A 26,575-nucleotide genomic window follows, 5' to 3' on the forward strand; every position below is an offset into this window, starting at 1 on the left:
TAGATTTTAGAAATGGCAAATCTATTGCGAGTATTCTTCTGTAATGATAAGAGTGTGAGGACAAAAAATATAGGGGATATTGTCCTTTTAAGATTCCTAAAGTTAGAAATGATATAGAACAGTCCAGGGCTCATGATTCTTATAGTTAAGACGTAGAAAGAGTGTAGAATTTTCACTGTCTTGGAATCTTCAAACACTTTATTGTAATGGAAGAGTATAATCATATAGATTATTAGATGAAGGAAGGAAGTATTTGCCCTTATATATTTTCATTATATTATTACGAATTTTAGATCTGACTTACCAAGTTGTGCCGAGGACCCTGTGGTCCAGTGGCATCAAATCCTTTCCTTCAATACTTATTCTTGTGCTTCAATAAGTTGAGAAAGTAGTTATGAACCGATACTGCATTCTAATAGAGTTAGTAGTATTAAAAAAAAAAGTTGTGAAAATGAGCATTTTTTAGTTTTGCCTTGTATGACATTAGTGGTGATTTTTGAATTGTTGGGTCATGGCTATATCGATTAAGAAGCCGTTACAATATAAAATCCAAAATAATTTTTAAATACATTTTAATATTAATTACATATTTTATATGGCAATCAATATTTTCATTATATTACTAATTCTAGATCTTATCTACCAACACATGAGCTGACAATGTGACATACCAATTTGTGGTCGGAAATTGGCATTTTTTTTTTGTGGTGTATGGCATCGGTTGAAAATTTTGAACAGTTGGGTTCATGCCTATACCAATTAAGATGAAACACGATATACAATCCCGAATAATCGTTACAAACATTTTTATATTAATTGCATATTTTATATGTTAGCGAAAATTTTAATTTTATTACAAATTCTAGATCTTACCTACCAACACATGAGCTGGCATTTAATATTTCCATTATATTATACGAATTTAATTAAGATCCAACATACCAAATTGTAAAATTCTTTATTGATTATTACACATAGAAGATCCGTACAACGGCTTTTGAAAATGTTTATGGTTCGTTGAGCTGTAAAGTTCCAATTTAATTTGTATTTATTTTTATTCCATAATAAACTTCCGATAGATAATATTGAATTGAAAAGTACTCAAGGAATAACAAGGACGCCCAACTATAGATAGATCACTACTCATCCTATGCTATCAATATACTTAATCTCTACGTCTTTGTGAGTGAAATGTATTTTTCTTGAAAATGTCTAGCAATAATACCAATAGAAGGGCGGGTAGAGGTAGGCGAATGATTCCCCTATCTAGAATTGAAAGTGATACTTATCGTAATGTAACCTTCTCGAAACGCCGCAGTGGCCTTATCAATGAGATATCCACAGTATGTGGCGCGGAGATTTTAATGGTGATTTTTTCACCTTCTGGCAAGCCTCATACTTTCAGCAACTCAAGTATGGATGCGATCTTAACCAAATATTTTGGTGCTAATCCTACAGCACAACCCAACTATGCCGAACAAAACTTCCGCGTTCACCGTGAAGTCGTGATGCAAATCTTGTCTTCCCAAATTACTTACTTTGAAATGAAAATTGAAGAAGAAATGAAAGTAAATCAAACTTTGCGTGAGACCGAAAAGGTCAGGTCTCCTATTTCTGAACTTCCATTATCGGAGCTACAATCCACATGAAACACAACATCGACTTGTTTCAATCTCATGTTGTGCAAAAGCTAATGCAAGTTCATGCCCAAGCTAGGATTGCTCAAATTGGTAGTTGCAGCTTCTTTGGCTATTTGCAATTTGGAGCAAATGACGATGTTGTCCCAAGTGGTGGTGCTAGTGCCCTATAAAGAGCTAGATATTATGAATCAAATGATGATGGCTCTCATAGATGGACCTAATTAGAAGCCAAGGAATAAGATATTTATGAATTTTATTTCAGTATATCTATATGTTTTGTATGCATTTTATTATGTTTTGTAAAAGTTATTACAGATGATCGATTAAGAGATAATATGAACGAACATGTGTGTTCTTGATATCTTTTAATATCTTTAAGTTAGAATTTTGATATTTTAATAAATTAATTACAAGAAAAATATCTTGAGTTTACAATGTTATAAAATTAAGGACAAAATTGTTTGACTAATTACCTCTTTTATTTTTACCTTACAATGGAAACTAAATAAAAGGCCAAAATACATGTCCAACTATAGAAGTATTATTAACATGCATTATATATAGTAAATGAAAGGAAAAAAAACAGTGGCATGCCATCAACAAACACATTTTTTGGGTAGTAATTAAATGGTAGTTTCTCATGAAGACTCATCAATAGTCAATATAACGATAAAGGTTTGTTTACCTATTTAAAAAGAAGAAGAAGAAGAATAAGAAGAAGAGAGAAAAATACAACCTTCTACAGTACATAGCAACAAGAAATTATTAATCAAACGCACAATAAGTATTTTTGTTTTCTCGTGAAAGAATTTTACTTCTCGTGAAAAATCGTGAAATTAAAGTACACCAACACTAAAACACGAGAAAGCTAGAACGGTAGAAATAAAATGCGCGGGTACAAAAATAACAACACTCTAATCTTTTCTCTGCTGCTCAACTTCGGCTTCCACCGCCGGCCTCCGGCCGGAGCTCTAATGGAGCTTTGAGCCGGCGGTTTTGGTCACCTTCTACGTTTACTCTCGCTCTTCTTCCGCCCCGACCACCGTCGCAGCTCCGTCCGCCTCCGACCACCGCTACAGATCTTCTTCTTCCGTTTTCTTTTCCTTTGAATAAAATAATAGTAGGTAGGTATTGGGGTTTGTGTTGGTAGTCTTGAACTCCCAACCCTACTTTGGCTTTACCACTTATTATTTTCTCTATTATTGTGTTTTCCTCTCGTTACTTTCACGGGCTTTTTCCTCTCGTTACTTTCACGAGCTTTTCATTATCATTAGCATAAATCGTTTAGTTTGGTTTCAGCAAGTGTTGATCTTATCCTGGGCGAGCAAAAAAGAATGATGATGAGGCTGTAAGCTACACTCTTTCTCCTTACCTCGTCTTTCTACGTTCCGTTCACTCCGGTTTCCGACTCCGGTTTCCGACTCCGATCTCTGCAACTGCCATTTTTTTCTTATACCGGTCTCTATCCAACTCCCTCTACCTTCCTTTCCAATGCTTAATAACTCAACATATTAATCCTGTTGCTATTGAATTCATATCCTTCAGTCCAACTGTTGCCTACTAAGGGATTGAGACTTTTCTTTTCTACTTGAATGTGAAAAGACTGCGGACTTCATCTTTTATGAATGCATACACCTGTTGGGCTGGGGTCGAACTTCTTTCTTGTGTTTGATGAAGCTTTAAGCTCCTTGAAGGAACATAGCTTCCTAGTTATGAAACAGTCTGCGTTTCAAGTTTCCTATAGCATAGTTAGAAAAGTTGTTTCTATGTCTGACTGTAAGGAATAGTTTACCATTTCATTGATCGTTGATGTGAACGTTTTATGTTATGAATTAATGAAATAGCTACGTTTATCTTCACAAAAAAAAAAAAAAAAACAGCACTCCAATCCTAATAGGGTTGTTATAGATATATACCTTTTGACCATGTGATGACTCTTGAGAGATAAATAAAAAGTAAAGAATAATAAATATTGATATTTCTCTAATTATCCCATCTTATATACAATAGAGCTACTTTTTTTTAAAAAAATAATTATACGCTTTCCTACATTAACTAAACTAAGAAAATTGTCATAATTGTATAGTAGAAAACGGGTTTTCCTAATTTAATTTATATACAAAATATTGTTTTTATATCCAACTATATATTCCCTAGAGAATCTTGAAGTTCAACATTTTTGGAATATTGGGAAGATGCTCCTTTGAAAATACGAGTAGCATCTGCAGCACACAACTCCGTTATGTGTTATATTTTTTCAAACTGAAAGTAAAATAACACTATAAGAAAAAAAAAATTAGTGACAAAAAATATTAGTGACAAAAAATATTAGTGACATGTAGAGAAACCCCTAAATAAATGTATTATTTACGTTTTTGTGAGGGTTAAAAATTACTCTAGCTAAAATTTTTGAATGGTTGGGTCCATGCCTATACCGATTAAGACACAACACAATATACAACCCCGAATAATTAATAAATAAGGAGTACATTTTTATAATAATTACATATTTTATATGTCATCCAAAATTTCAATTATATTACAAATTCTAGATCTTATACCTACCAACACATGAGCTGGCATTTAATATTTCCATTATATTACGAATTTAAGATCTGACATACCAAATTTTAAACTTTATTTATGGTGTATGACATTAGTTCTAAATTTTGAATAGTTGGGTCCATACGTATATCAATTATAATAACAAGTAACACAATTTACAATCCCTAATAAATATTAAATATATTTTTATATAAATTACATATTTTATATGACAATCAATATATTCATTATATTAAAAATTATACATCTTTGTGAGTAAAATATATATTTTTTTAAAAATGTCTAGCAATAATAGCAAAAGAAGGGCGGGTAGAGGTAGGCAAAGGATTCGCCTATCTAGAATTGAAAGTGATACTAATCGTAATGTCACCTTCTCGAAACGCCCCAATGGCCTTATCAAGAAGGCCAATGAGATATCCACACTATGTGGCGTGGAGATTTTGTGGATGATTTTTGCACCTTCTGGCAAGCCTTATACTTTCAGCAACCCCAGTATGGATGCGATCTTAACCAAATATTTTGGTGCTAATCCTACAGCACAACCCAACTCTGCCAAACAAAACTTCCACCCTCACCGTGAAGCCGTGAAGCAAATCTTGTCTTCCCAAATTACTTAGCTTGAAATTAAAATTGAAGAATAAATGAAAGTAAATCAAGCTTTGCGTGAGGTCGAAAAGGTCAGGCCTCCTATTTCTGAACTTCCTTTATCGGAGCTACAATCCATGAAACACAACATCGACATGCTTCGATCTCATGTTGTGCAAAAGCTAATGCAAGTTCATGCCCAAGCTAGGATTGCTCAAATGGGTAGTGGCAGCTTCTTTGGCTATTCGCAATTTGGAGCAAATGACGATGTTGGCCCAAGTGGTGGTGCTAGTGCCAATAAAGAGCTAGATATTAAGAATCAAATGATGATGGCTCTCATAGATGGACCTAATTAGAAGCCAAGGAATAAGATATTTATGAATTTTATTTCAGTATATCTATATGTTTTGTATGCATTTTATTATGTTTTGTAAAAGTTATTATAGATGATCGATTAAGAGATAATATGAACGAACATGTGTGTTCTTGATATCTTTTAATATTCTTTAAGTTAAAAATTTTGATATTTTAAAAAATTAATTACGAGAAAAATATCTTGAGTTTACAATGTTATAAAATTAAGGACAAAATTATTTGACTAATTACCTCTTTTATTTTTACCTTACAATGAAAACTAAATAAAAGGCCAAAATACATGTGCAAATATAGAAGTATTATTAACACGCATTATATATCGCAAAAATTATATTGTGGACTATGGTCCACAACGCATTATGGACCATGATCATGGATGATACTGCAATTGTGTTGAACGGATAGTGCAATTGTGTTGAAAAGATACTGCAGTTGTGTTGAAAGGAAACTACAGTTGCGCGAAACAGAGACCGTTCATTTATTCAACACAACTGCAATATCCTTGTTCGGAAATCACCATTTTTCGGTCGAAAATCCTTGTTCTGAGCACTTGTGGTATCCGGAAAAACCTTTTTACTATTTCTGACCACCGCATTAAGTGATCAGAAAATAGCGTCCACTAATATAAAGTGGTCGGAAAAAATTGATCGTGGGTCAAAAAGTTGTGTTTCTTAGTTTCCGACCACCCGTGGTAAGAAATTTCCACCTTTTTATTATTTATAGGGTGGCAGTTTGTGACCACTTTTGGTTGTCCGAAATTTATTTAAAAAAAAATTTAAATCATTCCAATACACTGTATATTTAAATAGAATGCTTTCAGTAGTAAATATAAATTATTCCTGAAAAATCAAGAGTAGCCCTATTCCGTAAACATGCTGTTAAACTCAAATTACAACTACAAAATGGGCCCAAAATTTTAGCAAACAAACTTTTTGAATCCAACAACATTCTCAAAATGCTTTAACCATACCAGAGTGGTTTTAGTACTTCATCTTCAGAATGTACTCAATTCCCACTCCCTGCTAGGCAAGTCAATAATAGCCACCACACATCAGATTTACCTTAGTAAATGAATAAGAGGTGTTAAACAACTTAGCAACCTACATATTAATAAAGTAAAATATCAAATCGCATGGGCAGCTCAACTAGTTACTGGAGTGAAGTTTAAGAGAAGAGACCAGGGATCAAGTCTCACCAGCGGCATCACAACAATATGGTCTGATGAGTCATGATGCAAATGTAAATTGGAACTATTAAAGACAAAAGTAACACTTTTAGAATATATGCACAAGAATATGGTCTGATGAGTCACGATCCAAATCTAAATTGGAACTATTGAAGACAAAAGTAACACTTTTAGAATATATGCACAATGCCACAATCAATTGCTCAGAAGCCACAAGAAGGGAGACTTAAAAGCAAAAGATAGATTCCTACTTATTTCATGCTTCATATGGAAATTGAAAATGGATAAGAATCTACTTGTTATTGAAGATATTGAAGACCATATATCATAGTGAAATGTCAACAAGCATGTCATAATCTCACTAAATCAAGTCATTGTCATACAAGTTTTCCCAACATTAATACAATGCTTGTACAGCTACAGGGAAACCACTTCATCATCCATCACTAACATCTAAACTCTAAACCCAATTAAGTAGCAGATATATATATGTATCTCGATCTGTACATTCCAGTTTTCTAATTGCAATTGCAGTTTAAGTGCAATGAGGAAAAGATTACCATATAGAAGACTAGCTGCTATAGACTACAAGCCCATATACTTTGCAAATTGTAGAAATACTTGACACTATTATTAAGATGAAAATGACATATATAAGAATGTAAGAGAGATTTACTTAATAACAAAAAAAAAAAAAAAAAAAAAAAAAAAGAGAGAAACTGAACATATGCCCCGCATTCCTTGCCCCTGTAAATGATGAATTCTCCATCAACAAATCGATTAGTTGCCAGGTTGAATATGCTACTAATTAAGATCATATGACCAAAAGAAGTGCTCAAAAAGTATGTATCACTATTACCTGTTAGATCCCATGGACCGAAGAATCTTGTAAAGAAAAACATTAAAACACCACAGGTCAATGCAATAAAAAGCAATTACTAGTACCAAAAAAAATAATATAAAAGGCTGACATTGTTCATTTGTGATATAAAGTAGTATTAACACATATTTGGTCTTTTACATTCAGTATAAAGGTTCTCTCTCAAGTATAAAATCTAAATATAATTTTAATTATGATTTTATCAATAATCTAGCTACATCAATAATATTGACTAATTTACTACTAATAATTCAATAAAAAATAATTTAATATTGGTCTAAGAGTCTAGAAGAATTTAAGTAGCTTTATAATATTAATAAAACCATACTCTGGTATCATAATATTCATAAATTCTATGCTGATAATCTTCTTCAACATTATTGATTCTTTTAACAGTTTCATCACCTAATCCGATAGAGTTTTTTCTTACGGTAGTAGTACTTCCAGATACAAATGCTAAATCTTCATAGTGGGTATCTGTCCGTAGCTTTTTATGAGTAGGATGAGACTAGAAAAGGAGAGAGAAAATAGTTAATGAACGATTTAAAATAAAAAATTTAAACAGCATCTACATTAATTAAACGATATAAGAATCTCACCTTGAAATAATCTTTCCACACCTCATTGCTAATAGTAAACCTCTTTGTGATGGGATCCCAACCAAATCCAGAATTATGACGCACAAGCTCAAAAAAATTGTAAAAAGGATTACGATCTTTGTCCCCCAAGCTTTTCATTCAGAGCAGGAAGTATCATCTTCTCCACAGTTAACTTGCTCAAACCTCCACTACTATCACACTATCCATTTTTTATCACATCAACAATGAGTTGTAACAATTCGTTACTCTCCTCAAGTGCCCATTATGCATAATTTCCATTTAACTTTATTTTTACCTTTATTCCTTTCTTGATGAAAAAATCTCTCATTTACAATTAATATAAAATAAATAAGAATCTCTCAAAAAATTCAACTTAACACAAATACATATATTAATAATTAATAAACATACAATTATATAAAATTATAAAATTATATTAATTAAATAAAAATTATAAATTATAAATTAGATCAATTTTGCTACAACCAGCAAAAAGTTGCTGCTGGAAAAAATTTATGATGCGAACAGCATATTTTTGTTGTGATCGTAGTAATTTTTTTTGCTGCGATCTTCTTGTTGTTGTTCGCATCAAAAAAATTTGCTCTGAACATCAACAAATAATAATTTTATGTAGCAAAATATATGAGTATTAATAAAGGTTTGAAACATACCGTAAAATTGGTGAAAAGTTTTCATAGTTTAAATAGAGGAAAAAAGAGTTTGTAGAGAATAATGAAAAGTTTAGGGTCGGAAAGATGAATTTCATCTATTTATATTAACGAAGAAAAAGTCTAGAAATCTTATTCTGACAAAGTTTATGAAAGTTAATAACTTTTTGAATACCAGTAGACTTTTTCAATACCGATATAAGTTAATTAAATATGATTTAATCATTGGATGATAACATCTAACTTCAAGTCTTTAAGTTAATTACACATTAACACAACCAGAGTCACAAATAGTATTTCATTAAGACAAATTAAGCATACTCACTGTCTCACAGACAATAAGACAACAAACAGATTAACCACACAATCACACATATCGTTAACATACATTTTAACAACAAATTAAATCAACCACTACTACAAAAAGCACTTTTAAAGTTAGTTTTTTTACATAAACGTCAGTTATTAGGCGACGAAGTTATTCTAGACATTATAAATAAATGATACGACGTTGATTTTTTAAAATCGGCGTTTTATATTTTTTATAAAAAATAAACAAATAAAATTAAAGCAACGACATCGTTAATTTATTTTTTTTAAAGAAAATTGAGAAACAATGTCAGTTTTTACAACCAAATGACATTGTTTCTTCAAAAGAAAAAATAAATAAATAAGAAACGTATTTAAAAACCGACGTCGTTTCTATTTTAAAATTAAAAAAATCAAAATATAAAAATTAACAATAATTTCAAAAAAAAAAACACAATACAGAAATTACAAATTATTTTAATACACAAAAATGATACGACGTCAATTTTTTAAAACTGACATTGTATATATATATATATATATATATATATATATATATATATATATATATATATATATATATATATATATATTTTAAAAAAAATTAAAGCAACGACGTTGATTTTTGAAATTAAAACCGAAGAAGAAAAAGAAGAAAAATTGATAGATCTAGGTTTAAAATGTGCATATCTAGGATACGACGTCGGTTATTTGTCTGGTTCGGATAGAGGGTAAAAAGTCTGTTGAGAATGTTGAAAAGTTTGATGTTGGAGAGATGAATTTCATCTATTTATATTAATGAAGAAAAAATCTATAGAAATTCGATTGTGACAAAGTATGTGAAAGTTAACAACTTTTTGAATACCAGTAGACTTTTAAAAACTATAAAAGTCTGAATCGAATACCAATATACTTTTAAAGAGTTTTGAAAAGCTTGGATTCAATACTTAGAGACTGGTACGATTCAATTCAACATTTTGTTCGTTCGAGTTTGATTGTGTTGTAGCTCTATAATTCGAATTAAAATTATCGTTGGATGAACTGCATTGCTGATATTGATCCCAAAAAAAAAGACGATAGGTACAACTATGCCGCACAGGTTTAAGTCTCTATCTACGATCAAATCCTTTCTGAACTCCCCTATGACCACTTATCAAAGAGAAGCTTTTTCCTATACAAGGCAAGTCTATTCTTGTGTTTCGGAATTAGGAGAAAGAAAGCTTCAACATGTAGAAGCTTCCTGACAAGGCTTCAAATCAAACAAAGAGGTTGGGCTGTTCACTTCATTGATTTGACTTCACTTTACTTAAGATTAAAGATAGAGGGACTTTTGAGTCTTTAAAAGTCTACATTGAATACCACCAAACTTTTATAGTTGGTAAAAATCTTTAAAAGTCTATGAAAGTCATGATTGAATACACCCCTTCAATTCTTATCCTTATACCTTAAGTTCTTAACTATAATCTAGGCTCGAATGTTAAAATTGGGGGTGTTACAATTTCCTTATCTTGTCAAACTGTAGACAAACTGACTAAGTCTTTATAACTCAATTTTTAAGAAGTCTTCTTAGGGATTTTAAGAGACAGGAGACAAGAACAATTAAAACACCCTTTTATTTATTAAAAATGCAAGTAGAAGATTACATTCAACATCATTTAGAGATGCTTCTTTTTGTCCTTAAGCCTTGCCATTGATCTTCGTGGTGTTGACAGTGGATTGAAGACTGGGCTCAACACTTTCAGGAGTACCAGGGGTAGAAACCTCTCTTGCACTGACCACTAGATCCTCATAGAAATGATACCATTCCCAAGTGTTGCTATCACTTGCGCAACATGAGGGAGCACGAGGACAATATCCAGGCCCCTCCAATTGGTATAGTGGACCGTTTTCATTGACAGAAGATAGAGGTAACTCCTCTTCCTCTCCATCAGGTTAATCTAGCAGATACCTATGATAGTCCTCGACGAACTCAACATTGTTCGCGATGGTAGGTGGTTGCATGGCATATTGGGGAAGAAGCATCTATTGATGTGGGTGAGGTGATGGAGTTTTCTCGTCATCGTCTGAATCTTCACATCTGAAAGTGGGATACTTCGCCTTATCTTCGACGTCCTCGGAGGAAACATCCATAGGATACATAGGATCATATCCAGGATAATGACCCCCATGATGTTCTTGATAGATTCGCCTCTTTTTCTTTTTCTTCGTTATCCCGAATACGTCTGGAGAACCTTCTTTGATATTGCTTTGTTGTTTCCTTGCCCTTTCCGTGGCGGTCCATTGCTTACTACCTACACACAGAGAAGAAGATGGAGCTAGATAAAGAATGGTTAAATTTGTCATTCTCTTCTTCCTCGAACCATCCCATTTATAGTCAGATTTAAGAGTCACGTGCATTGAAAGGACATTTGAATGGCAATTATCATGCAAAGACCATACATGCATACAAATGGCAAAATGCAAATGTCGCTTTTTTTTTTTGTATGCATGTATGGTCCTTGCGTGACAAATATCCTTTCAATGCACGTGACTCTTAAATCTGACTATAAATGGGATGGTTCGAGGAAGAAGAGAATGACAAATCTAACCATTCTTTATCTAGCTTCATCTTCTTCTCTCTGTGTGTGAAGGTAGTAAGCAATGGACCGTCACGGAAAGGGTAAGGAAACAACAAAGCAATATCGAAAAAGGTTCTCCAGACGTATTTGGGAGAACGAAGAAAAAGAAAAGAGACAAATCAATCAAGAACATCGTGGGGGTCATTACCTCGGAGATGACCCTATGTACCCTATGGATGTTTCCTTGGAGGACGACGAAGATAAGGCGAAATATCCCACTTTCAGATATGAAGATTTAGAGGATGACGAGAAAATTCCATCACCTCCCCCACATCAACAAATGCCTCCTCCTCAACAGCAGGTCATGCAACCACCTGCCATCGCGAACAGTGCTAAGTTCGACGAGGACTATCGTAGGTATATGCTAGATCAGCCTGATGGAGAAGAAGCAGAGTAACTTCTATTTTCTGTCAACAAAAACGATCCACTGTACCAACTGGAGGGGCCTGGATATTGTCCTCGTGCTCCCTCAAGTTGCACAAGTCATAGTGACACTCGAGAATGGTATCATTTCTATGACGATTTGGCGTTCAGTGCAAGAGAGGTTTCTCCCCCTAGTACTCCTGAAAGTGGGCCTAGTCTTTAATCCACTTTCAACACCAGGAAAATCAAGGGCAAGGCTCAAGGACAAAAAGAAGTATCTCTAAATGATGTTGATTGTGGTCCTCTGCTTGCATTTCTAATAAATAAAATGGTGTTTTAATGGTTCTTATCTCATGTCTCTTAAAATTTCTAAGAAAGACTTCTTAAAAATTGAGCTATAAAGACTTAGTCAATTTATCTACAATTTGAAAGGATAAGGAAATTGTAACACCCCAATTTCAACATTCAGCCTAGATTATAATTAGGAACTTAAGGTATAAAGATAAGGGTCTTGTTTGGTAAATAATCCGTCTATCAGCCAATTTTGACTTATTTGACCATTATTAGTTGTTTGGTTAATAAGCTTTTTGTAACTCCAAAATGCTAAAATTCAAAAGCCTACTCAAAGCAGCCTTTTCAATTAGGTTTTTGATAAAAAGAAATTATACCAAACAGCTAATTTATCAAACAACTTTCTACAATAAGCTAATGTTATCAACAAATCATACCTTCTAACCCAAACAGCCAACCCAATCAGCTAACAACCATTTACCAAACAGGGCCTAGGATTTAGGAGGGTGTATTCAATCATGACTTTCATAGACTTTTAAAAACTTTCACCAAATTTAAAAGTTTGGTGGTATTTAATTTAGACTTTATAAGACTCTTCAAAAGTCTACCAGTATGGGATCCAGACTTTTCAAAACTCTTTAATAGTAGTATTCGATTCAGACTTTTATAGTCTTTAAAAGTCTACTGGTATTAAAAAAGTTATTAACTTTCACAGATTTTGTCATAATAGGATTTCTGTAGACTTTTTCTTCATTAATATAAATAGATGAAATACATCCCTCCAACCCCAAATTTTTCAAATAACCGGCGTCGTATCCTAAATCCGCACATTTTAAACCTAGATCTGTCCATTTTTCTTCTTCTTCTTCTTAACCGACGTTGTTCCTTTAATTTATATATATATATATATAACATCGGTTTTAAAACATCAACATCGTATCATTTTTGTGTATTAGAATTATTTGAAACTTTTGTATTGGGTATCAATTTCTTTTGTGAAATTATTACTAATTTTTATATTTTGAATTTTTAAAATTTTAAAATACAAAAAACGTCGGTTTTTAAAGACGTTATTTCTTGTTTATATTTTTCCTTTAAAGAAACGTCAGTTGTTTGTAAAAATTGACGTTTCTCAATTTCAAAAAAAAAAAAAACAAATTCGTTGCTTTAATTTAAAAAAAAAAAAAAGAAAATATACAAAAACCGACGTCGTATCATTTATTTACAACGTCGAGAATAAATACGTCGCCAAATAACCGACGTTGTATGTCAAAAAATTGAAGTTAAAAGTGCTTTTTGTAGTAGTGGTTGTTGTTGATTTAATTTGTTTTTAAAATGTTAACGATATGTGTGATTGTGTGGTTAATCTATTTGTTGTCTTATTGTCTCTGAGACAATGAGTATGTTTGTCTTAATGAAATACTATTTGTGACTGTGTGGTTGTGTGAATGTGTAATTAACTTAAGACTTGAAGTTAGATATTGTCATCCAATGATTAAATCTTATTTAATTAACTCCGTATTCAAAAAGTCTACTGGTATGTAATACGTCCAGATTTGACAGTAGCTGGGCACTCAATACCTCCGCTGCGGAGAAAGTCTGCAGTGGGCAAACAGTTGGAGCATATTTGCCTGATGAATATTTTTGCTCTTGGAGGGATTGGGAAAATGTCTTTGATGGGCTCTGCATCCCAATCCTTAGAGTGAGGACAATTTAAAGACAAGACAGTGTGTTCTTCAAGCAGAGGGAAGGGGGCTGTGATGACCTTGGGGTTGCATTTTTCCGGGATCCATTGTTCATGCCAAATTTTTATGCTGTGCCCATTCCCGACTCGATCTCCATCTTGTGTTCTTATGGATGATTTCTCGGGTCTCTTGCCAGACTGCTCCAAATGAAAGAGGGGTTATGCCCTTTGACAGCTTCAAAGAAACATGAATTAGGGAAGTACTTTTGCTTCATATATGATGATTCTGGCAGCTAGTGAAGAGGGATTGTCAATGAGCCTCAATGTTGGTTTGCACAAAAGAGCCAAGTTAAATTCACTTGACAATGTTTCACTCTCATTTGTTAAATGTTCTACGAATGGAGTTTCCCACTTGTTAGTTAGGTACTCCATCTCTAACGCTGAACGTAAAGAATGGTTTCATGAACCTCCTTCCTTCATTTGTAATGCTCTTCGTTTCGATCTTAATGAATGATTTGGCTTTATTTACAACAAAAAAAAAAAATAGATTTAGACCTCAAAGTGCCTAGTTCTGAACAACCTACACCTTCTATGTAACAAAGTGAACAACCTAGCTAATCTCCTGAACAACCTAAGCCTAAAAGAGCTAAAGCTAGTACTTCTGATGTTTGTAATTTATTTACAAAAATTGGAGTAGGTTATGGTAAATAAAAAGACTGTGCAATGGGTTATGAAAAGGATCAAGTATGTTGTTGTTGGTACTAAGTATGGAACATTGACGTGTTACGTCATATTCCTAAATTTAATGTACTAATTTTGTTTGATATTGATATAAATCATATATTATTATTTTGTTATAAACTAAAATATTAGATTATTATTTTAATTTTGAAGTACAAGATAACATATTGTGCAATGTGTAAGTATAAATATGTATATTTGTTAAATTTAATTAATAAAATTAATTTTTTAAGTTAATACGATTTTGTGGGTCAACCCGCCATACCAAGAGTTAAATTTGAGAATCTCAAACCCTATAGAAAATGACCTATTTTGGACATGACTAACCTATTTTAACAGCTCTATATATTATCAATAGCAGGCAGACTACGTCTAAGTAGGCAAAAATAGACCAGAAAAATGCAAGTAAAGACAAGCAGTTATAAATAATAATGCGTAAATTTAAAAAACCTCTTTTTTTTTTTTTTTGCTTTTGTTTTTCCACTATCTCGCTTCTGCTGTCTTTTTCTTTTTTTTGAAGAAGAAAAACGCTTCTGCTGTCAATCTCTCACTTTCTTGACGTGCCCCTTTTGCTCAACCTGCATAAACACGCACTTGTTAATAATAATAAAGGATTCCAAATTGTCACAGAAGTTAAAAAGTGCAGATCAGATCACATAAGACAGGAGCAAGGAGGAGATGATACCGCCGTGTGCCGGCCGGTCGTCGGAATCAGCCACCGCCCACGGCGCCACCGGAGGAGGTGTGGCTTCCCCTCCTCCGTTGCCACCCCCGTCAACGTTGACGGAGGAGGATGTGAGAGACTGAGAGGGTGAGAAAGAGTGAGAGAGTGAGAGGAGCCGAGGAGGATGTTGTACTGGGTGTGTAGTAAAAACTCACCTTAAAGTCTAAAGGACAAGTCAGAATATAAAGGCAGGGGCCATCACCATCAGTTTTTATTTTTTTGGGGAAATTTTGGAATAATAAAAATTAGGTAGGGATTTTAATAAATGTGAAGGGGAATTTTGAAAAAAAAATTTCTCAGGCAAAATGAGAGATTTTGACGGTGGGAGTAGGGCCACTATGGGAAGAAACTTGTGCCTCCGGTGCGCAAGGCACAGTTCTCGCGCCAGTCCGCACACGCCCGCTTGGGCGCTTAAATATATTTTTTTCAGTTTTTTATTTTATTTTTTTCTTTGTTTTTTTCTCCGCTCTCATTTTCTTTTTCCTAATAACACCTGTAAAATCTCCTCAAAAATTCACCACTATTGAGAAAGGACAATAGGATGAGATAGGTATAAAAGACTTCATGGTATGCCTATGCATGGCAGCCCAATTGGCAAATAATAATAATAATAATAATTTTCATTATTACAAAAAAAAAAAAACTGAAAAAATAAGAAAAGAATGTTTTATTGGATATATTTGTATGTGCACCCCTTATACCATCTCTCTACATCAACTATCACATAAAAGAAATATTCTCAAATCAATATTTTTTTTTGTATTTTTAACTCATCATGTCAATTTTTAAACCAAATGTTATTTTATACAAAAATAATTTGATTTCTCAAAATTTAAAATTTTATTAGTTCAAATTTAATTAATTTAATATAAAGTATAATTTGTGATGTAATGATAATATTTTAGTACAATTTAATTTTAGATATAATTATTTAAATTTTGTTAAAATTATATTTTATGTAGTTTAATTTTTAATTAATCTATATTTAATATTAATCTTGTTTTAATGTCTTGATAAAATATTTCAATTGATATAATTTGTTTAATAATATAAAATTTATCTATAAATATTTAACAAATATGTAAATATATAAAAACAAAATAAATTATATAAAAGAAATTATTAACAAAAGAAGAAAATGAACAAAATACTTAAAATAGGAATATAAAATATATATTAAAAAAATTTAGTGTGGATCCGACTTGCAAGAGGATGAAGCTACATTAATTATCACTCTACATTGAAGACTTAAAAAGTCTGATCTGAACTGGTCAGGCCTTTCTTCAAATATATATATATNTTCATAGACTTTTAAAAACTTTCACCAAATTTAAAAGTTTGGTGGTATTTAATTTAGACTTTATAAGACTCTTCAAAAGTCTACCAGTATGGGATCCAGACTTTTCAAAACTCTTTAATAGTAGTATTCGATTCAGACTTTTATAGTCTTTAAAAGTCTACTGGTATTAAAAAAGTTATTAACTTTCACAGATTTTGTCATAATAGGATTTCTGTAGACTTTTTCTTCATTAATATAAATAGATGAAATACATCCCTCCAACCCCAAATTTTTCAAATAACCGGCGTCGTATCCTAAATCCGCACATTTTAAACCTAGATCTGTCCATTTTTCTTCTTCTTCTTCTTAACCGACGTTGTTCCTTTAATTTATATATATATATATATAACATCGGTTTTAAAACATCAACATCGTATCATTTTTGTGTATTAGAATTATTTGAAACTTTTGTATTGGGTATCAATTTCTTTTGTGAAATTATTACTAATTTTTATATTTTGAATTTTTAAAATTTTAAAATACAAAAAACGTCGGTTTTTAAAGACGTTATTTCTTGTTTATATTTTTCCTTTAAAGAAACGTCAGTTGTTTGTAAAAATTGACGTTTCTCAATTTCAAAAAAAAAAAAAACAAATTCGTTGCTTTAATTTAAAAAAAAAAAAAAGAAAATATACAAAAACCGACGTCGTATCATTTATTTACAACGTCGAGAATAAATACGTCGCCAAATAACCGACGTTGTATGTCAAAAAATTGAAGTTAAAAGTGCTTTTTGTAGTAGTGGTTGTTGTTGATTTAATTTGTTTTTAAAATGTTAACGATATGTGTGATTGTGTGGTTAATCTATTTGTTGTCTTATTGTCTCTGAGACAATGAGTATGTTTGTCTTAATGAAATACTATTTGTGACTGTGTGGTTGTGTGAATGTGTAATTAACTTAAGACTTGAAGTTAGATATTGTCATCCAATGATTAAATCTTATTTAATTAACTCCGTATTCAAAAAGTCTACTGGTATGTAATACGTCCAGATTTGACAGTAGCTGGGCACTCAATACCTCCGCTGCGGAGAAAGTCTGCAGTGGGCAAACAGTTGGAGCATATTTGCCTGATGAATATTTTTGCTCTTGGAGGGATTGGGAAAATGTCTTTGATGGGCTCTGCATCCCAATCCTTAGAGTGAGGACAATTTAAAGACAAGACAGTGTGTTCTTCAAGCAGAGGGAAGGGGGCTGTGATGACCTTGGGGTTGCATTTTTCCGGGATCCATTGTTCATGCCAAATTTTTATGCTGTGCCCATTCCCGACTCGATCTCCATCTTGTGTTCTTATGGATGATTTCTCGGGTCTCTTGCCAGACTGCTCCAAATGAAAGAGGGGTTATGCCCTTTGACAGCTTCAAAGAAACATGAATTAGGGAAGTACTTTTGCTTCATATATGATGATTCTGGCAGCTAGTGAAGAGGGATTGTCAATGAGCCTCAATGTTGGTTTGCACAAAAGAGCCAAGTTAAATTCACTTGACAATGTTTCACTCTCATTTGTTAAATGTTCTACGAATGGAGTTTCCCACTTGTTAGTTAGGTACTCCATCTCTAACGCTGAACGTAAAGAATGGTTTCATGAACCTCCTTCCTTCATTTGTAATGCTCTTCGTTTCGATCTTAATGAATGATTTGGCTTTATTTACAACAAAAAAAAAAAATAGATTTAGACCTCAAAGTGCCTAGTTCTGAACAACCTACACCTTCTATGTAACAAAGTGAACAACCTAGCTAATCTCCTGAACAACCTAAGCCTAAAAGAGCTAAAGCTAGTACTTCTGATGTTTGTAATTTATTTACAAAAATTGGAGTAGGTTATGGTAAATAAAAAGACTGTGCAATGGGTTATGAAAAGGATCAAGTATGTTGTTGTTGGTACTAAGTATGGAACATTGACGTGTTACGTCATATTCCTAAATTTAATGTACTAATTTTGTTTGATATTGATATAAATCATATATTATTATTTTGTTATAAACTAAAATATTAGATTATTATTTTAATTTTGAAGTACAAGATAACATATTGTGCAATGTGTAAGTATAAATATGTATATTTGTTAAATTTAATTAATAAAATTAATTTTTTAAGTTAATACGATTTTGTGGGTCAACCCGCCATACCAAGAGTTAAATTTGAGAATCTCAAACCCTATAGAAAATGACCTATTTTGGACATGACTAACCTATTTTAACAGCTCTATATATTATCAATAGCAGGCAGACTACGTCTAAGTAGGCAAAAATAGACCAGAAAAATGCAAGTAAAGACAAGCAGTTATAAATAATAATGCGTAAATTTAAAAAACCTCTTTTTTTTTTTTTTTGCTTTTGTTTTTCCACTATCTCGCTTCTGCTGTCTTTTTCTTTTTTTTGAAGAAGAAAAACGCTTCTGCTGTCAATCTCTCACTTTCTTGACGTGCCCCTTTTGCTCAACCTGCATAAACACGCACTTGTTAATAATAATAAAGGATTCCAAATTGTCACAGAAGTTAAAAAGTGCAGATCAGATCACATAAGACAGGAGCAAGGAGGAGATGATACCGCCGTGTGCCGGCCGGTCGTCGGAATCAGCCACCGCCCACGGCGCCACCGGAGGAGGTGTGGCTTCCCCTCCTCCGTTGCCACCCCCGTCAACGTTGACGGAGGAGGATGTGAGAGACTGAGAGGGTGAGAAAGAGTGAGAGAGTGAGAGGAGCCGAGGAGGATGTTGTACTGGGTGTGTAGTAAAAACTCACCTTAAAGTCTAAAGGACAAGTCAGAATATAAAGGCAGGGGCCATCACCATCAGTTTTTATTTTTTTGGGGAAATTTTGGAATAATAAAAATTAGGTAGGGATTTTAATAAATGTGAAGGGGAATTTTGAAAAAAAAATTTCTCAGGCAAAATGAGAGATTTTGACGGTGGGAGTAGGGCCACTATGGGAAGAAACTTGTGCCTCCGGTGCGCAAGGCACAGTTCTCGCGCCAGTCCGCACACGCCCGCTTGGGCGCTTAAATATATTTTTTTCAGTTTTTTATTTTATTTTTTTCTTTGTTTTTTTCTCCGCTCTCATTTTCTTTTTCCTAATAACACCTGTAAAATCTCCTCAAAAATTCACCACTATTGAGAAAGGACAATAGGATGAGATAGGTATAAAAGACTTCATGGTATGCCTATGCATGGCAGCCCAATTGGCAAATAATAATAATAATAATAATTTTCATTATTACAAAAAAAAAAAAACTGAAAAAATAAGAAAAGAATGTTTTATTGGATATATTTGTATGTGCACCCCTTATACCATCTCTCTACATCAACTATCACATAAAAGAAATATTCTCAAATCAATATTTTTTTTTGTATTTTTAACTCATCATGTCAATTTTTAAACCAAATGTTATTTTATACAAAAATAATTTGATTTCTCAAAATTTAAAATTTTATTAGTTCAAATTTAATTAATTTAATATAAAGTATAATTTGTGATGTAATGATAATATTTTAGTACAATTTAATTTTAGATATAATTATTTAAATTTTGTTAAAATTATATTTTATGTAGTTTAATTTTTAATTAATCTATATTTAATATTAATCTTGTTTTAATGTCTTGATAAAATATTTCAATTGATATAATTTGTTTAATAATATAAAATTTATCTATAAATATTTAACAAATATGTAAATATATAAAAACAAAATAAATTATATAAAAGAAATTATTAACAAAAGAAGAAAATGAACAAAATACTTAAAATAGGAATATAAAATATATATTAAAAAAATTTAGTGTGGATCCGACTTGCAAGAGGATGAAGCTACATTAATTATCACTCTACATTGAAGACTTAAAAAGTCTGATCTGAACTGGTCAGGCCTTTCTTCAAATATATATATATATATATATATATATATATATATATATATATATATATATATATATATATATATATAGATATACATATACTGGTCAGGCCTCAGCTCCATCATCATTTAAATAATAATATTACAACTTGGTCATATGACTCATATCATTGCTATAAAATCTCATATTGTCAATGGACTACACTTCTCTCCCCAGTCCCCACAGACCACAGTTTCTTTTTCCATCAATAAAATGAATTCGTGTTTTAAAAAAAATGAAAATGAATTCGTAATATATGTTATTGTACTGTGGATATAGATGTATGCATGATAGATATTCCTTAATTAGCTATTTCTTCCATTCAATTATTACCTGCCCACTTTTTTCATCACCCCACTTTTGTGCTAGTATAAGTAGCTGTACACCTTATCCTAACTTTGTCGTTCTCTCTCTTTATAAAACTAATTCAATGAGTCAAAACAAAGCAAAGTTACAAATCGGATAATTTTGTAAACACAACATCAGATGAGAAAGATGTATATACATATATGTAGTTTAATTATTGTTGCTTTGGTGAAGGATATTACTTTCCTATATCAAAGCAATATTATTAATTCTCATGTGCAAACCATATACAACCTTAATTTAATTCTTTATTTTAATCTTATTATTATAGGACTTCTCCGATTCAAGTGTCTATTTTGTTGCCTCAGGGTCGGCAAAATGCTCTGAATCAGCAATTGCTGCAGTTTGTAGAATGTGTGCAGTTAACCTGTTTAGTTGAGATGGAGCACATATTTGGTATCAGAGCTAACCTCGTGTCAAAGGTCATAGTCCAACTATTAGCGTAGGCTTTTAGTTGAAATGGTGCACATGAGTGAAATTGGAATGTGACTTTATTCTAAATGAAGTGTTATATTCTGTTCTCATTGTCATCTATTTCCCCTTTGTGCTTAGCCAGGGACTTGCAAACTATATGCTTTTGTTTCTCAATCATATCCTGCTAAATCAGAGCTATGCTTATTAGTTATTACCACTTTCAGGTGGCGGAACGAGCACATCTTATGGAGCAACGACAGCATCCTTAACCTTGTTATGCGTAACAAGCAAGTGATCATGCCCATTGTTGTGTCGGCTTTAGAGAGGAACAGCCAGAGCCACTGGAGCAAACCTGACACTAAACGTGAGAAAAGTGCTCTTCGAGATGGATGAGGAGCTCGTGCTCGCCTGCCAAAGTAAAACGAGGAAGAAAATTCAGTGTCGAATGGTGCTGCTGAGAGGCGAAGGTTAACATGGGAACGCCTCGAGACGGCTGCTAGTTATCAGCCCGTGCCTAGCGATCTTTCAGGTCTAGCGAAACCACACACATGCCTTGTTAGCTGCTGATTGATCAATTAGAAGGCATCTCTTAGCTCATCCCTCTTGGTTTTTGCTTATTTATTATTATTTTTTTGTGGTTTTTTGGGTGCGGAAAGTTAGACAAGCATTGTCTGATCAGATATGGGTGTACATAGGAGTCCACAAGGTTGGTTTTTGCTTAAAACAGTTTCAAGTAACTTTTCTGACTCTTAACTGTTGAGTTTCAGTTTGGCTAAATCCAAACCTCCCTCTAACTTAGACAAGCATACCAAGCTCTCTCTCTCTCTCTATATATATATATATATTGTGTGTGTGTAAAACTCAATATGGATTCTGTGTGTAGCTCTACAGGATTACCATTTCTTTGCCTTTAGAAGTATATAATAGATTGTGGGGCCACCATGCTGAGTTGGTTATGTACTTGATGTAGTTGACTTGGTAACCACCAGCTTTTAAGTTCAGCTCTCAGTAGGAGGTGCTTATTGGGCAGTGCTTATTGGGCGGTCCATTATGGATACCTTAAACTGATTTATCTCTTTGTGGTCCTTTGTCAGCTAAGATTACAAAGCGAATTTCATTTAGAGTACACATTTGGATAAGGTTGTAGATTTTCTTGAAATTAAAAGATGATGCGAAATCCACGAAAGTCTGATGTGTATACACATCAATTGTAGTAAAAAAAAAAAGTATGAAATCTAACTACCCATTTTCTCCACTTTACAAATTTCAATATCCCAACTCTTCCTGTGGGCACCATACTACTTTGCTTCAACTATTAAACCAAATTCAATTTTTCTTGTGGATTGAGATAAGAATAAGCTCTTGATATATATTATTTTTAAAAAAATAAAATTTAAAGAATTTAATTCAATTGCTCTTTTTGTGTGTATGTGTGTTCATCCACCTGTAGAAGTAATTTGGTATGATGGAAAGTCAAAAAATGTAATTAGGTAAAAAGTTTAATCATGAAGAAAGAATGGGCCCATGAAGAAAGACTGCTAAATTTAAGAAGGCAAAAAAGTCGTTATACCGTGGACCATATTGTGGACCATGGGTCATAGTTGATACTGCAGTTGTGTTGAACGGATATTGCAGTTGTGTTGAAAGGATACTGTAGTAGTGTTGAAAGGGAACTGTAGTTGCGCGGAACAGAGGCCGTGTCATCAATCTGGAACTATAGTTGTGTTAAAAAGATACTGCAGTTGTGTTGAACGGGTGAACGGCCTCTGTTCCGTGCAACTTCAGTTTCCTTTCAACACAACTGCAGTATCTTTTCAACACAACTGCAGTATCCTTTCAACACAACTGCAGTATCAGCTATGATCATGGTCCACAATATAATTTGCATAATATATGATAATAATCCTCTTTAAGAACTATAATCCATTTTTGCATTCCAACAGTTAAGGATTTCAATGTACTACAATTATATTATCATAATTCATTTTATAGGTCAAAAGTGTAATCTATATGGTCATTGTAGATTTGTAGAATACAAAATATTCATTCATATAAAGTGTTATTTTATAATTTTTAATTTTAGTTTATTTTTCTTGTTTTCTTGAGATTTTTACACCTCATTTTTTTTGCTCTTTCTTTTATTTCCTTTAGATGTATTCTTTTGTTTTTAAAGACATTTTTTTTCAGCTCATTATAGTTTTTTCGAGTTAGTGACAATACTATTAATCCTCCCTAAAGTTGTAGCGTATAAAATGTGTATATGTAACGGAAATAACTTAGTTCACATACTCCAACAAGCAAACTACAATTTAGATACCCCTTGTTAACAAGTAACTAAACCCCTTAACCCTAAACCTTAACCCAAAACCCTAAACACTAAACCTAACCCTATACCCTAAACCCTAAACACAAAAACCTAACCCCTAACCCTATGCCCTAATCGTAAACCCTAAATTTGAACAGTACCCTAAAACCCTAAACTCTAAACCCTAAACCTTAAACCTTAAACCTAAACCTAAACCCTCCCTAGCCCTAAACCCTAAACCTAAATCCTAACCCCTAAACATAAAACCTAGACCCTAAACCCTTAACACTAACCTTAAACTATAAATCCAAACCCTAAATCCCTAAACCCAAACCCTAAAACGAAAGCCCTACCCCCTAACCCTAACCCTAAACCCTAACCTAAACTCCAAACCTAAAACCTAAAACCTCACCTAAACCCTAAACACTAAACCCTAGCCCCTAACCTAACCCTAAAACGAAAACCATAACCCCTAAACCTTAAACCAACACCTAACCCTAAATTCTAAACCCTAAACCCTAAATGATAATACCTAAGCCCTAACCCTAAACCCTAAACCTAACTCTAAACACTAAACCCTAAGCCCTAACCCTAAACCCTAACCCCTAACCATAAACCCTAAATCCTAACCCTAAAACGAAAGCCCTAACCCAAACCCAAACCGTAACCCCCCTAAACCCTAAACCTTAACCCTAAACCCAAAACCCAAACCCTAAAATGAAAGCCCTAACCCTAAACCCCAAACTCTAAACATAAACCCAAACCCTAAACCATAACAAACCTAAACCCCAAACCGAGACCCCAAACCTAAAACCTAAAACCTCACCTAAACCCTAAACACTAAACCCTATCCCCTAACCTAACCCTAAAACGAAAACCATAACCCCTAACCCTATACCATAAACCCTAAACCTTAAACCAACACCTAACCCTAAATTCTAAACCCTAAACCCTAAACGATAATACCTAACCCCTAACCCTAAACCCTAACCCCTAACCCTAAACCCTAAATCCTAACCCTAAAATGAAAGCCCTAACTCCTAACCCCTAACCCTATACAATAAACCTTAAGCCCTAACCCAAACCCAAACCCTAACCCCCCTAAACCCTAAACCTTAACCCTAAACCCAAAACCCAAACCCTAAAACGAAAGCCCTAATCCCTAAGCCCTAACCCTAAACCCCAAACTCTAAACATAAACCCAAACCTTAAACCATAACAAACCTAAAATCTAAACCCTAAACCTAACTCTAAAAACTAAACCCTAAGCCCTAACCCAAAACCCTAAGCCCTAACCCAAAACCCTAAACCTAACCCTAAACCCTAAATCCTAACCCTAAACCCAAAACCCAAAACCCAAACCCTAAAACGAAAGCCCTAACCCCTAACCCCTAACCCAATACCATAAACCCTAAACCCTAAACCTAAACCCAAACCCAAACCCAAACCCCTAAACATAAAACCTAAACCCTAACTTAAACCTAACCCTAAACCCTAAACTAACACTAAACCCTAAGCCAACACCAAACCCTAAACTCTAAACCCTAAACCCTAAATGCTAATACCTAAGCTCTAAGCCCTAACCCTAACCCTAAACCCCAAACTCTAAACATAAACCCAAACACTAAATCCTAAACCCTAAACCTTAAACCTAAACCCTTAACCAACCTTAAACACTTGGATTCCTCACTTTGATACAATTCTTGGATTGATTCTTGGATTCTTGGATGGTTTTCAAATGAGCCCTCATGAGGGGTATTTATACCCATTCCACCTCGTCAATGGATGATGGAGATTTATTTAACCCTAAACTCTAAACCCTAAACCCTAAATGCTAATCCCTAAACCCTAAACCCTAAGCCAAAAAAAAAATCCTTAGCCCTAATGTCACAGACTCGTTTTCCCCTAACAATGTCTCGTGCGGCCTCAACTATTTTCCCCCTCAAATAGCTAAGTCAGTCTCGTTCCTACCTCAGAAAGTATGCAAAGTAAGCGATGAGATAGTTACGGAAATAAATAAGGCAAGAAGCTAAAGGAAACACTTGAACTTTGTAGGGAACTTGTATTATTTCTACACTTGGATTCCTCACTTGGATACAATTCTTAGAATGATTCTTGGATTGTTGGATGGTTTTCAAATGAGCCCCCATGAGGGGTACCCTCAAATAGCTAAGTCAGTCTCGTTCCTACCTCAGAAAGTATGCAAAGTAAGCGATGAGATGGCTACGGAAATAAATAAGGCAAGAAGCTAAAGGAAACACTTGAACTTTGTAGGGAACTTGTATTATTTCTAAACTTGGATTCCTCACTTGGATACAATTCTTGGAATGATTCTTGGATTGTTGGATGGTTTTCAAATGAGTCCCCATGAGGGGTATCAAACATGCTGCACATAAATATGGCCTAGTACCAAATAAACAACCATAGTAGAGGACAGGGCCAGTTCTGAGTACGGGCGGGATGGGCGACCGCCTAGGACCCCATGATAGAAAGTGGATTCAATATATATATATATATATAGACCAGAAGTTTCTCCATCCCCAGACAACATCCATTCTCTTGGCCTGAAATTGAAAGTGGATTCAATATATATATATATATATATATATATATATNTAACCCTAAACCCTAAATCCTAACCCTAAAATGAAAGCCCTAACTCCTAACCCCTAACCCTATACAATAAACCTTAAGCCCTAACCCAAACCCAAACCCTAACCCCCCTAAACCCTAAACCTTAACCCTAAACCCAAAACCCAAACCCTAAAACGAAAGCCCTAATCCCTAAGCCCTAACCCTAAACCCCAAACTCTAAACATAAACCCAAACCTTAAACCATAACAAACCTAAAATCTAAACCCTAAACCTAACTCTAAAAACTAAACCCTAAGCCCTAACCCAAAACCCTAAGCCCTAACCCAAAACCCTAAACCTAACCCTAAACCCTAAATCCTAACCCTAAACCCAAAACCCAAAACCCAAACCCTAAAACGAAAGCCCTAACCCCTAACCCCTAACCCAATACCATAAACC

At 33.4% G+C, this 26,575-nt stretch overlaps 2 protein-coding genes across 2 annotated transcripts; both read left to right on the forward strand.

The window, feature by feature from the left end:
- The first annotated feature begins 1,253 nt into the window (after nucleotides 1–1,253).
- On the forward strand, nucleotides 1,254–1,810 carry LOC116020538 (agamous-like MADS-box protein AGL61). Its single transcript, XM_031261040.1, has 2 exons — nucleotides 1,254–1,598; nucleotides 1,691–1,810. Exons 1-2 carry the CDS (start codon nucleotides 1,254–1,256, stop codon nucleotides 1,808–1,810), a joined length of 465 nt encoding a protein of 154 aa, XP_031116900.1.
- A 2,673-nt stretch (nucleotides 1,811–4,483) lies between these two features.
- On the forward strand, nucleotides 4,484–4,822 carry LOC116020631 (agamous-like MADS-box protein AGL61). Its single transcript, XM_031261143.1, has one exon. The coding sequence runs from the start codon at nucleotides 4,484–4,486 to the stop codon at nucleotides 4,820–4,822; it is 339 nt and encodes a 112-aa protein (XP_031117003.1).
- Nucleotides 4,823–26,575: the final 21,753 nt, after the last annotated feature.

Source organism: Ipomoea triloba, chromosome 1 (assembly GCF_003576645.1).
Source record: "Ipomoea triloba cultivar NCNSP0323 chromosome 1, ASM357664v1".
Lineage (NCBI taxonomy): Eukaryota > Viridiplantae > Streptophyta > Magnoliopsida > Solanales > Convolvulaceae > Ipomoea > Ipomoea triloba.

What these genes read in the sequence shown, in the direction of transcription:
- LOC116020538 (XM_031261040.1), top strand. Translation starts at nt 1,254, where the DNA reads ATGATTCCCCTATCTAGAATTGAAAGTGATACTTATCGTAATGTAACC. An exon ending in CTTTGCGTGAGACCGAAAAG is followed by an intron (nt 1,599 to 1,690) that starts GTCAGGTCTCCT and finishes GTTGTGCAAAAG; the next exon opens with CTAATGCAAGTTCATGCCCA.
- LOC116020631 (XM_031261143.1), top strand. Translation starts at nt 4,484, where the DNA reads ATGTCTAGCAATAATAGCAAAAGAAGGGCGGGTAGAGGTAGGCAAAGG.